General features: G+C 37.8%; 3 protein-coding genes across 3 annotated transcripts in view; 1 reads left to right on the forward strand and 2 right to left on the reverse strand.

The window, feature by feature from the left end:
• The window catches only part of LOC146635298 (uncharacterized), a 35,358-nt gene extending 22,681 nt beyond the window's left edge, over positions 1–12,677 (reverse strand). Inside the window, exons 1-2 of the mRNA XM_085349846.1 lie at positions 12,447–12,677; positions 4,729–4,906 (exon numbers count right to left, since the gene is read on the reverse strand). Of these exons, the coding sequence (XP_085205972.1) occupies positions 4,729–4,906; positions 12,447–12,677 (409 nt within the window). The remainder of the gene's footprint in view (positions 1–4,728; positions 4,907–12,446) is intronic.
• Positions 1–13,641, forward strand: part of LOC146635296 (butyrophilin-like protein 2) — a 614,223-nt gene that overhangs the window by 153,293 nt on the left and 447,289 nt on the right. The gene's annotated exons all lie outside the window — the stretch shown is intronic.
• LOC146635297 (low affinity immunoglobulin gamma Fc region receptor II-like) overlaps positions 1–13,641 on the reverse strand; it is a 91,118-nt gene that overhangs the window by 22,681 nt on the left and 54,796 nt on the right. The gene's annotated exons all lie outside the window — the stretch shown is intronic.

Genomic DNA, 13,641 nt, shown 5'->3' on the forward strand with positions numbered 1-13,641 from the left:
ATTTAACACAGTGCTGGAAAAATTTCTCTAAGATGTTGGTTGATATTGACATGATTGGACAGAGCAGATATGTCAGTACACATGATTTAAATCTCCCGTCACATCACGTCCAAAGGTGTTCTGTTGGATTTTCATTTGTTGGAAATGAAAATTAAAGCAGGAAATTACAAAAGGCACAAAGCTCAAAGACATTTACATTTACAGATAGATAATTATTTGGTTAAAAGAGAAGACATTTATAATGTAACTGTGTTTCTGTAGTAACAAAAGTGGCTCTCTTTTGTTCCTCCTAAATAACTTGTTAACTTACACTGAGCTCATTAACCAGGAGCAGGTTATGTTCTAAGTTTTGATATAAAATCCCCGAAAAGGGCAACAAGATACACAGATACTTTACAGCACATTGCAGGTGAAATACACATTCTCTGACAGGGGAAATACAGTTTATATAATTCATACCTTACTGAAACTACATGTCAAATGAAAGTACATATATTTATTTGATGACATACATACATACATTGTTGTATTTTTAATCTAATTTTAACCTGCTGCTAAATCTATTTTACACTAGAGCACAGAAAGCACATCAATAATACCTGATAAAAGTAATTTCACAAATGAAAGTGATTTCTATGTCTCCTTTATTTGGCTGTGAGACAGTAATGTTTAATGTCCGGTTTAAAGTCTCAGACCCTGACGTGCATGTTAGAAATAAAGTGCAGCACTGAGAGTGCACTTGATTTATTTTATCATCACAAGATTAGTGATTTCCTGCAGCATTTAAATTTCATCTTACTTGCAGTAATTTTTCATTTTAGTCTCATCCTCATCATCTGACCTTGTCTCTAGTAGAGTAGAGTACTACAGTAGTGGCACTCACAGGAATAATTGTGCAAAGACAAAGAGTCATGTTAACTTTTTTCTTTTTTTGCTCAGCGTGCACAGAGCCTGAAGCAGGGAATCCAGCTTAATAGAGAAAGTTCATAACCACGATCCTGATACCCGGTATCTTCTACTGAAGTTATGTTTAGTCAAGCCAGCGAACACTAAGGCTGTGTTGAACTTCGCTCTGAAATTAAATGCACATCATACATTGCATATATGTAAGTTACTTTTTGTGATAATACATAACGTTTTTATTATATGAATTCTAATAACCACTCTCTCTGTGGTTTTAATAATAATGATAATAATGGATTGCATTTATATAGCGCTTTTCGGGGCCCTCAAAGTGCTGCACAATTCCACTATTCATTCACACACTGGTGGAGGCAGCTACAGTTGTAGCCACAGCTGCCCTGGGGCAGACTGACAGAAGCGAGGCTGCCATATCACACCATCGGCCCCTCTGGTCATCACCAGTAGGTGGTAGGTGAAGTGTCTTGCCCAAGGACACAACGACGAGACTGTCTGAGCCGCGGCTCGAACCGGAAACCTTCCGGTTACAAGACGAACTGCCAACTCTTTGAGCCACGATCACCCTGGTTTTAATTAAAATCAGAATCAGAAAACTTTATTTATCCCCAAGGGGCAATTAACAAACAACCGAGCAGCATAACGTTGAAGATAAGGACAATAAGAACAGGCAATAGGAGTGAAATAATAAATACACAGAATATACAGTATATACAGTTTTAAAATAACACAGTTTTAAAAATTAAAGTGACTGAAATGTGAATAAATAACTGTAAGTGACTAAATCTAAATGTAGCCAGGTGGAAGTTCGATATTATGGGACATGCCACTGGATGGCGCTGTTTCTTTTGGGGTATCCCTGAGAGCGCAAGGGATCATGGGGATCTACAGAGACATTCACGGGAGTGCTAGCTTGCATTGGTGTTATGTGGGTGTGCAATGCCTTTTTTCGCTGCCTGATATAATGCAAAGTGTGCAACAGTTAAGGCACCAGGAGTGGCTGCAACCAACTTCGCCGTTCATCTCAGTGTGAACTCAAATACATGCAGTGCATTAATTCAGCAGAAATGCACTGCATGTATTTGAGTTCACACTTGTATTATACTATCTCTGTGGGTAAGAGGGAAATGTACCTTGTTAACTGTTTAATCTTGGCTCTGTATCTTAGCAGGAGAAGCCACTACAGTTACTTTTGCACTGCTAAGTTTGTTTTATTTATGTATGGGTTTATATCAGACACAAAATGACGCTAGACGTCCTTGAGTTCCAGATGCTGATAAAGTTGGGGAAATAACCTGCAGTAGCAGTGGGTTACCAGTGCACAAAGCTGTTACTAGATAAGAACTGTCTGTAACAATTTTATTTCTTTATTTTTACAAGCTTTTTTATTTTCTTCTGAGCGCTTACTTTATCATTCAGATTAAAAGAACCCCAAAGATAATCTGTGTTCTGGGCTGGTTAATTTAGCCAGGCTACATAAATTTAATCAGAAGAACACACAAACAAATGAATATTACAGATGAAGGTCCTGAGGACCAGCAAAGACCATCAGCTGGATTCCAGTGGTTGGACTAATGGACTACTTCTGTAAGGAGCCGATGACGTCTGGGTCTGGTTTAAAGTCTGAACACACACACACACACTGTAGAGACTAAAGCCCTCACCGTCTCTCCCCGATCCTTTGATACTGGCAGAAGAAGTGCGACGAGACAATTGACTAGGTTCAACTTTTATTGCAGACAAATTAAACAAATGTGCATTTGGAGATCAATCAGTTGCACACAAACTCTGGTATGCCCTTACATAACACCAGTTGATCTGAACCCCCCTGACTCAGCAGTTACACTTTGCACCCTCACCTCCTGTCACCTGACTCTTTACCTTAGTAAAGGGTCTCTCTCTCTCTCCCTCTGTGTGTGTCTGCGCGTGTTAGACCTACTGACCTATAATCTATTTAAATGACTAACAAGTATGATGCTTGCTAACAGTTCTGCAGCTAAATCTCTAAAGTCACAATAATATATTCCCACAACACAAACTCTGCATTTCATGTTTTCCTGTTTTCTGGAGCACTGATGAACTCTAAACAATATCAAGCTGTCATCAGTGAACCTCAGCATTTCCTCCAGAATTTCCACATTAAAACTCTTGGAACATTCTTTCATTAATGAGCTTTTAATGTGAAAGAAACCCACCAGGAAGCGTTTGGCAATTTATGTCTGAAGAGCCTCAGTAGGGTTGTGACTCTGCAGCTTTAAATATTACAATGAATATTACCTTCTTCATAAATGTGATTCCTTTATCGGCTCTTTATTTGAAAAGCAGCTTTTCTATCAGCTACAGTCTGCTCTGTCGTGAGAAAACTGCAGCTGTTTCACCCTCTGCATAATAATAGTAAAGATACCACAACTTATAAATGTAGTGTTAGTGCGTGATGATGACATGGAAATGACTAGTTTCATGTGACATTATAAAAATAAAAAACAAAATTCCATAGAAACTAATGTCACTGTGGTTTTTTTTATGTCATTCGTCATTAACGCCAGAAGAAGAAAAAAAAAAAAAAACAACACATTTTACAGCAAGGTACAAAACAGCACTATGTCATGTCTCATACTATGATTAGAACCGTAGTGTCAAATCTCTCTGTAGCATCACACAGTCCATTTGAAACAAGCTGAAGCTGTTCTATTTACACCTTTTATGGAAACATTGACCATCCAGTGATTAATACTTGGAGTTTAATGAAAAACTGATAACAATTCAATACATTTAAAGTCATTTTCAGACTTACGAATGCTAGAAGTGTTTTAATGATACAGGGTAATCATCTCAAATGTAGGTTTTCATACCAAAATCTTTCTCTTCTGAATGTCTATGATATAATGTGTTTATGTTGGAGGAATCTCCCATATCATATATCTGTAAAAACCCTGATTGCTTTTTTTTTTTTTTTACTGGGACATTCATGAACAGCTGCAGCTGTGTTAGAACATGTGAGCAAAAGGACATGAATCATAACACAGAGCATCTGCAGCTGAATCAGTCTCTGCACGATAAACACACACACAGGACATCAGTGCAGGTGGTACAGTCATAGATATTATATAAATCAGAGCAATGCTGCAGCAGAAAAACATTTCCACACTTCCAACTGACTGCTGGAAAAGTCAAAACCACATTTTTTTGGCTAATACTTTTTATGGTATTTAAATTATAAAAACTTGTAATTTCATTTTTTTTTCTTTGATATATTGTAAAAAACAATTTTAATTCCCCTATTTATAAAAAGACACGAAAAAGTAGTTTGGGGGCTGAGCTGATACTAAAGGCTATATTTAAACAGACTGAGCACAGAGCTGTGCTGAAACCACAGGTTGAACGTACCAGCTGGTCAACATGTCAGGATGTCACTGCAAAAAGAACAAAAAATGTACTGTTAGATTTCTTGTTTGTCTTTCTTGTTTCTTTCTTTATATATTTTAAATTTTTATTATAGTTGTGCAAAATTTAGTTTTTCTTTATGTGCATTAACAGCCCTGCAGTAAAACGTGAGAAGCTGAAGTGTTTTTATCTGAAACAGGAACCCGGACGACCACAGAGCTGTTAGTTTCTGTTAACCACAGAGTGAAAAACATGCTTGAGGATGTTGAGCAATGAACGGCTCTCACAGTTAACGGTCATCTCCAAACACAGAACAACTATAGTATTCTTTTATTTATAGGCTTATATTGATAACATATATCACACCAGGACACCCAGCTGTCCTAGTGTCCTAGTGATAAGGATTATTTAGACCTAGGCTCATACCGGTAGTCGCCCTGTGTTCCAACCCCAGGCAGTAGGACAGCATGCTCTCCAATGAGGAGCAGTTGAAGGCAAGCTGCAGCTTCTGGTCCAGGTTATTCTTCCTCGAGAAAGAGGTGATGATAGTGCCATCTGCAAACATTACAGTCCATGGAGACTCCTGTCTGACCTCACTTAACCACTGCAAAAACTAAACACAAGACTTAAACCCACCTGTTGCACCTGCTGCACAATAGGGCTGGATTGGTAATGTGCAACCAATTCAGTTGGTAAATGGACTGAATCTTATGTAGTGCTTTTCTACTCTCACGAAGCACTCGTAGCATTTTATACAACATGCACATTCACTTTCTTCTATGCTGTTTAAATGCTCACTAACTAACAACATTCACACTCAGATGGATGCACCTTAGACCAACTTGAGGTTAGTATCTTGCTGAAGGATACTTGGTGTGCAGACTGGAGAGCCAAGAATCAAACCATCCGATCAGTAGATGACCTGATCTAGCGCCTGAGCTACAGCCACCTCAATTCAATTCAGTTCCACTGTATTAATATAGTGTCAAATCACAACAACAGCTGCCTCCAGGCACTTTATTTTGTAAGTTAAGGCCCTACAATAACACAAAATAGCTGGACTGTGGTGATCTGAGGATGATAGTACTTTCTAACATGAAACAAATATAATAGCAATGCTATACCTATGAACAGGAAAAACATTTATCAGCATGGCCTCCTGCTTCCACCAGAGATGAATGCAGAGGAGGCGAGAAAGACACATGAGGAGAGAGGAGTCAGAATGAGATGTCAGTGAAATTTGAGTTCTAACTTCATATTTATAGTTGTTTTCGCTCTTGTGACATTAAAGGTCAGAGGTCAGATAAGCTCGCATGTGTTAGGTGAATTCTGCTGCCACCTATTGACCTTTATTATTCTGTGCCTTTATACACAGTACATCCACTCATTGGCCACTTTATTAGGTACACCTTGCTAGTACTGGATTTAACCCCCTTCAGAACTGCCTTAATCCTTCATAGCAGATTTTCAAAAAGGTCCTGTAAACATTACTCTAAGGCTTAGTTCAGCTTCAAGTTACTGCTAACTGTGCATTTTATTGCCATCAAACACATTTAACACTCAGAGAATTAATGTAAATTAATGTAATATATATAACTATATAAGAAAGCTGACTGTGCCAAAATAAACTGGGATCAAATAATCTGAACTTTGATTTGACTGGTTAGTAATATCAAAAGAACAAGTCTTTGATACTGCTTGCTCCTGTGTATCTCTTTGGAGGTGTTTCAGGCACTCTAAAAGAGACCCCAAGGTACACCCAGACCCTCCAGGCACTCAGAGCAGAGGTTATGTTACTTGTCTTTCCAGGGAATGCCTGGGGATCCCCCAGAAGGAAATGGGAAGTGTGCCTGGGAAGAAGGTTGTCTGAAAACCCTGCTCAACCTACTGCCACCTCAACCCAATATTATCACTCAGGCGCCTTTGTAACTTTGTAACTCTCTTCTTCTCTCACAGTTTGGACTTCCTTGATTCTTTTCCTCGTGTCTTACTCCCTTCCACCAGAGATAAGAGCAGAGGAGACAAGGAAGAGACACAAGGAAACAGGTGTTTTTTTTGTTTTTTTTTTAGATCTCAGCTAAAACTGGATTTTATGAACTTAACAGGCATAACAGTGCTCATAACTCAGTTTTTTTTTGGTTTTTTTTTTTTACCACAGCCGCTTAATTTAATTGATCCTCCTGTTACATTAAAGGTCAAAGGTCAGACACATTGTGTTGGGCAAACTGAAGCTCCTCTGCTGCCACCTACTGGCTGTTGTCATTCTGACTGTGACCTTGTATGCGCAACGCACAGTTTGGCCAGTTTTTTAGGTACACTTTCATAGTAAAATGTCTAGTTTTAATAAATAATTATCAGAATCTTACAACCAAAGTTTTCATCTGATGTAAAATGTATAGAAATCATTCATATACCAACAAGACAGTGTACATCACTGTCACAACAGCGTCTGTTTTCATTCAAAGGCTATATGGCCTTTACCACATCTTTATTTGAAAAGCAACTTATACAAATGTTAGTCCACAGAAGTGCTTTAAAATATGACACTCACTGTTTTCATGGACATTATAACACATTTCTTAGAAATTAAGCAGCTCTGTGGTTATTGTCTTTTTTGTTTGTTTTGGAAAACCCACCAGTTATCTTTAGCAATTCATCGTTAACACCTGTGGAATCAAGCAGCAGGTCTACCAGTAAGCAACAGGATATTAAACCAATACAGAGTGTATCACTACAAAAATTCAGTCCTGAGAACAACAAAAAACGCCATCAGCTCATCTTTGCTCTCCATTATTTACCCATGAGCTAACTGTGTCCTAACGGATACAAAGAAAAGCAGTTGTACCTCTTGGTATTGTTCTTTTTTTTCCTTCTCTTTGATGATGATTCGTCCATAACTGAGCTCTTCTGTTCTCACTGCTCAGTAGCCTGCAGCTGAATCAGTCTCTGCACAATAAAACACACAGATGACATCATTGCAGGTAGTTCAGTCACATACATAATGCCAGTCACATAAATCATAACACAAAGGTGACATTATTTATTCTTCTTCCTATTTGTACAGTTGTGAAAGGGAAAAGTTTAGAACAATGCTATAGCAGACAAACATTTCAACATTTCTTGCCTTGTTTTGTCGTCGTGCAGTTATTGAGTGTCTCGTGTTTGTGCCTAGATAAACCCGACACTAGCATTTTCCTTTTAAATATCAGTGCTCTAAATAACAATATAAAGTTCTACATGTAAACTGACTGGGCACAAAGCTGCTAAGAGCTGAAACTACAGGATGAACGTACCAGCTATCAACATGTCAGGATGTCACAACACAAAAATTACGTTCATGTAAGTCACATCCAAAATGGAATGTAATTGCATTAACAGTAAAAACAGTGTATATGTGTTATATATAAGAGACAAATATTGTTCGTTTAATATGTTGGCATTACTAAATTTGGCTCAATGCTTACATATATGTGTAAAAAGAAAATGTACGAGCTGTGAAAACTGTTTCTGATAGAATGAAGAGTAGACTGATATATGAAATATTCCTTTATTGGGTGAGAAAATCAGACCATGTCATCACTGCTTTAAGTCATAGAGAATAGACATCAGAGCCTTAAACAGGCTGACTTCTGCTAAATGGGTCAAACTGGGCAGAAAGTATACAAACACATAACATCCTTATAGAATATGATGTAACACTATAGATCAACTTACCTCAGAATATATAAAGCATGTAAACAATTACAGCAACAAACACAGCAGTACTACTAATCCAAAATACTCAAAGCTTCATAGAACTGAAACAAACATTTATTTTTAGCTCCATTCTGCTGCTGATACATACTTTATTTTTCTGAATATTAAACTTGTTGCCGCCTTTCATAGTGTGTAACTTGAAGGCCCTGAGTATATTCAGTACTTACTTTTGACAGTTCACTCTTCTTCTGCCGTATTTTGCTGCAAAATTCTCCACACCCACCGCCGCGCTATGAATTGTGGGATATATGGGACCGCGAATCGTGCACCAGACCACGCTTGATATTTGGGGAAATCGACGGCGCATTTGGAGTATACTTCGAATTGGGACAGCCGTCGTCGCGTGGCGGTGATGTAATCGCACTTAAAATGCGTACTTCAAGCATGCAGACCCTGAATTAGGACACAGCCCATGTGATATTTTAAGGTGGAAGTGCTTCGGTGAAAAGAAAATTCTGTCTTGCACAACGCGCATAATACTTTATGTCAGTCGACTGTTCCGTCCTGTTATTTTTTTAATACCCAAATTTTTATTTCCACTTCTAACCTCATATTTACATTTTTTCTCCTGTGACATTAAATGTCAAAGGTCAGATGAAACCATTATGTGTTGGGCAAACTGAAGCTTCTCTTCTGCCACCTACTGTTTGTTATACAGAGAACTTAAACTCATTGGCCACTATATTAGGTAAATGTAAGTACTTTGTTTGACCCTTGTTTTTCTTCAGGACTGCCCTAAATCTTCATGGCACAGACTCAAAGAGGTGCTCGAAACATTACTCAAAGGATCTGGTTCATATTGACGTGATAGTGACACAAGTTACAGTCAGCATCCATAAAGAGTCCTTAATTCTCTTGGTGTTACATATGTCTAAGGGCAAAAATGTGACACACATTAAGAAGAAACTGGAAGCTGAACTAGAGCTCACAGTGCCAGCTGATTATTGGATACGTTCTTTTGTTTTCTAACAGAAATCTCACCAAATTTCAAACCTAGATCTGCTGTAACATGATGAATTCAACTAATTCAACTGAACTGGTCTGTGTTAAATGTATTTATCCCTGGAGTTCTCTGGAATTCTGGGGAATCTTTAAAACACTAATAAATAATGGAAATGTCTTTTAATATTTAAAGGAAAACCAAAATATGGAACTATAATGGAATTTAATGCAGAGAGGATCTCAGTCATAAGCACAAGGATACAGAATTACTTTAACATCGGGATGCTTTGGTCTTATGTTTGGGGAAGTCATGTGTCTGTTCTTTTCAGGATTGCTGAGATGATTTTCAGGAAACATCTCAGGAGAAAAATGCCTGAAAGTCAGACCCTGAAAGACACATCAAACATACAAAATTTGTTCCAAAATACAGCGACGTCCCACTTTTTCACAATATAGCCCATGCCATTTGAGCAATACTAGCGGTCATTTTTGGTACTGCAATAAAAAATGTAAATATCCTCCAGCACAGACTGTTAACAGCAGTGGTCTACAACCTTTTTTGCACCACAGACTGGTTTATGTCCCACAATATTTGCGGCCTTTAAGGTGTCGCAGATAAATACAACAAAATTAATACCAGTGCCGGTACCAAAAAAAAGATTTATTCATAACACACGGGAAAAGACCCAGGGAAACCAAGTTAATGATAAAAACGATTTTAAAAAATAACGATAAAAACCCTGAAAACCCTGAAAAATTTCACGCTCGAGCCTCAACTCTCGCGGCCAGGTACCAAACGACTCTGATCCGTGGGAGTTGGGGATCGTGCTGGTTTACAGAACATCAAATGCACACAGAGGTTTTTCTTTAATATTTCACCAGATCTTAGAAATGAAATTCTTTAAAGTTTCAAATCTGTAGGTGAGTCAAAGGAAATGTCCATATTTTTAAAGCCAAGTGTTTGCTTCCTGCTTTGTTTTTAACCATTGTGCCCACTAGAGGGCACTTTATTATAAACAGACGCTGCTCTGAGACATTTGTTGAAAGATTACGACACCGTTGTGTTTCCAGTTTGTGTATGAGATCACATGATACATAAATGCACTCTTATTGGTTATTTTTAAAAGTTTGCATCTTTTATAATAACTTAGAGACTCTGCTCCTGCTCCATGTGTAAAACACTGTACTAAGTGATGATAATATGTATCTGTTCACACAGAAACAGAATGAGTGCAGATTGTATAAACTTGATCACAGATAAATATCACATTCATAAACACAAACTACTTCCTTTGAAAACACTACTGGAGTATAATAAAAGAAGTGTTCCTCGTTCTAAAACACATGACTCATGTTATGGTGGCATAAACTGATTCTGACTGTGACTGAACTAAAACCCAGATATATCAGTGATTGAGGACCGACATGGATGTCCCCAGTGAGAGAGCTGGACCACACATATCAATAAAACAGTAACTAAGATGAATGTGTGCAGCGTCTTAAGCTGAAAAATCTCCAGAGACATGTTTTTTTAAAGAGCATCTAAAATAAAGTCTCACAGATTTCATTTCCTTGAATCAAAACTTTAACCACTGACACATGCACAACCTTTATTTGAAGCTTTGGTGTGAAGTTTCCAGCCACTGAATAGTGTTCATGTTGCTTTTAGTCTGCGGCTGTGGTTGTATTTATTTTGTTCTTTGTTATCTGCTCTGAAGAGAAACATGCATGGGTTTGCCACAACAACTTGTGCTTTCCATGAGAGATTTTCATGAAACCCACAGAACCACACGAGACGAACAACAAGTCAGACCAAAGTTTATTGATTGTGCAGAGAAACCAGATCTGTGCAGGAAACAGAAGCACACTTAGAAATAAAATACAAATAAGCGTTCAAGTAAATACACTGAATTACAGTCTTACTTTTCTGATATCATGATGTTCTGCAAATTTGTCTGCTTGTTTAAGATCATCAAACATCAAACAAATGTTAACATTAGACAAAGACAAATCGAGAAAACACATAATGCACTCTTTAATTGATGATTTAATTTATTAAAAGAAAAAACTGTCCAAACTACCTGGTCCTGTTTGAAAAAGTAATTGTCCCTTTGTGAAATTGTGAAATAATTGTCATTATTCACATTTTTTGGATAACTGAGTTCAGTTTCACTAAACATACTCAGGCCTGATTACTGGCAGACCTTTTGAATCAAAAAATCACTTATATTATATTATATTATATTATATTATATTATATTATATTATATAATTCACTTAAATAGAACCTGTCTGATAAAGTGAGGTAGACTGGATCTCAAAAAGCAACACATCCTGCCACGATCTAAAGAAACACCTGAGAAATAAAGTCACTGACACATATCAGTCTGGAAAAGGTTATAAAGCCATGTCTAAGACTTTGGGACCGATGCTGCTCAGACTCTGCAGTTGTGGTTTTATTTGTGCTTGTTTGTTGCTATCTCCTCTGAAGAGAGGTCTGTATTGGTTAGCCACAATAATTCACATTTTCCATCAAACAAGTAGAAGAAGTGAGACCAAAGTTTATTCATCCTGCAGAAAAAACAGATCACTGCTGAGGTTGTAAGAGCATATTTAGTGAGAAGAACAATGAGAATGTATACAAATCTGTTTTACAATAAATGTCCTCAGTGTTGAGGACCAGCAGCTGGATTTGAGTGTTTTGGTCTGGTGGATTACTTCAGTGAGGAGTAGACAACATTTGGCTCTGGTAGAAACTCTGAAAATAAAAACACACACAGTTCAAACAGTATGAGACCAGTGAAAGGGAAAATAATAATAATAATAAAAAATAAAATAATCCAGAAGTCATTTTTGGGATAGAATTTTCCTCCAGTTCAACAATTCTTCCCTGTTTTCCTGTTGTTCTTATACGTTTTGAAAGCATCAATTTATTTGAACAAAAAAAGCATCAGCTGCTCCTCAACACCTGAATCATATCAAAGTTACATGAATGAAACTCAGCGCTTTCTTCATTAGTTTCATATTAAAGGCCTTGCAGTCAAACCTTTTAATGTGAAAGAAGCCCACCAGGAAGTGTTATGTAGTTCATATAAAGGAAGACAGTCTCAGCACATTGTAGACTCATTTTACTTCAACATGAGGGAGAGTGATATATGTCAGAGTAGTTAAAATTTGTTCTGGCTCACACCAAGTGAATAAATGATGTGAAAGGGAACACTGGTATGCACTCAGTACACCTTCAATTATCATAATCCCAATGTTGCAGCTAAAATATAAAAAAAACAATTTAATTTAAAAAATGAGTTAAATATAAGGAACATTATATAATATTTAACATTTTTCCAATGTAGTACTACAGGCATTAGATTTATTTTGCAGGTTTTGTTTTCAGATTGTGATTTATGTTTGTCTTGAGAGAGGTGGGATTGAAAGAGAAGTCCTGCCATCCAGCCATTGGCCCGGAAGGCCACCTTGGCAAGCATGCCTTCAGTGGGAGCAAGGAACAACATCCAGAGCACTGAGAAGCAGTTAGAGCTAGGGTACTCTCCTCCCCAGGTCCATCCAAACTCTACTGGGTAATACTCATACTGTAGGATCAGAGACTCAGACTTTTTAAACAGATTGTCAGTTCCAGACTTTCCTGTACTCGGGGTCATACAATTACGGGCGATCATGGCGATTAAGAGCTAAGATCGTGGCTAAAGAGTTGGGAGTTTCCCTTGTAATCGGAAGGCTGCCGGTTTGAGCCCCGGCTTGGACAGTCTCGGTCGTTGTGTCCTTGGGCAAGACACTTCACCCGTTGCCTACTGGTGGTGGTCAGAGGGCCCGGTGGCGCCAGTGTCCGGCAGCCTCGCCTCTGTCAGTGCGCCCAGGGTGGCTGTGGCTACAATGTAGCTTGCCATCACCAGTGTGTGAATGGGTGGATGACTGGATATGTAAAGCGCTTTGGGGTCCTTAGGGACTAGTAAAGTGCTATATAAATACAGGCCATTTACCATACAATACACAATCTCCATCAGCTCTTTCCAGACTCCTTCAGTTCCTAGAAAGACTGAGGCACACGCGAGAGATACAAATAGTCTCAAACCTAGTCTTTTTTTTAGCTTAAAAAAATGGCCATTGTGGCTGTTTTACCAGGTGTTTAACACATCCAAGTTTAACATCCAAGCATCAATGAAAAAGTTACTTTACAAATATTTGCCAAGTTAGATGTTAGTTTGTTATTAAGGAAGTTTTCATCCAAAGATGATTTATCTTGTTCCTATTCAGGGGTAAAAACAAAAACATTTTTGCTCTGTTTGTACTGGCACTTGTTACATGTTGGAGTCAGTAAAGTCTTCTCCTGAACAACTGATGTCGGCAGCTCATGTTTTAAAAAAGGAGCAGTTCCTTATCAGACAACAAACTAATTTTCTTTCTCAGTGAACAAAGAGCATCAGTTACCTCTGGGTCTGTTTGGTCTGATGGTGATTTCTCCATAACTGATATAATCAGTTCTCACTTCTTTTTTTTTTTTTTTTTTTTTTTTTTTTTCTAAATGACATCAGAAACAGCAGTATGCGACATTACGTGATGGCAGAGCTTCAGTTCATCCTTTGTCATTTTTTTTTTTTTTTAATAAATAGGACAGGGGGAATG

The sequence above is a fragment of the Diplotaxodon limnothrissa genome, linkage group LG3 (assembly GCF_057381915.1).
Source record: "Diplotaxodon limnothrissa isolate DT_005_m linkage group LG3, D_limnothrissa_male_GT1.1, whole genome shotgun sequence".
Taxonomy (NCBI): Eukaryota; Metazoa; Chordata; class Actinopteri; order Cichliformes; family Cichlidae; genus Diplotaxodon; species Diplotaxodon limnothrissa.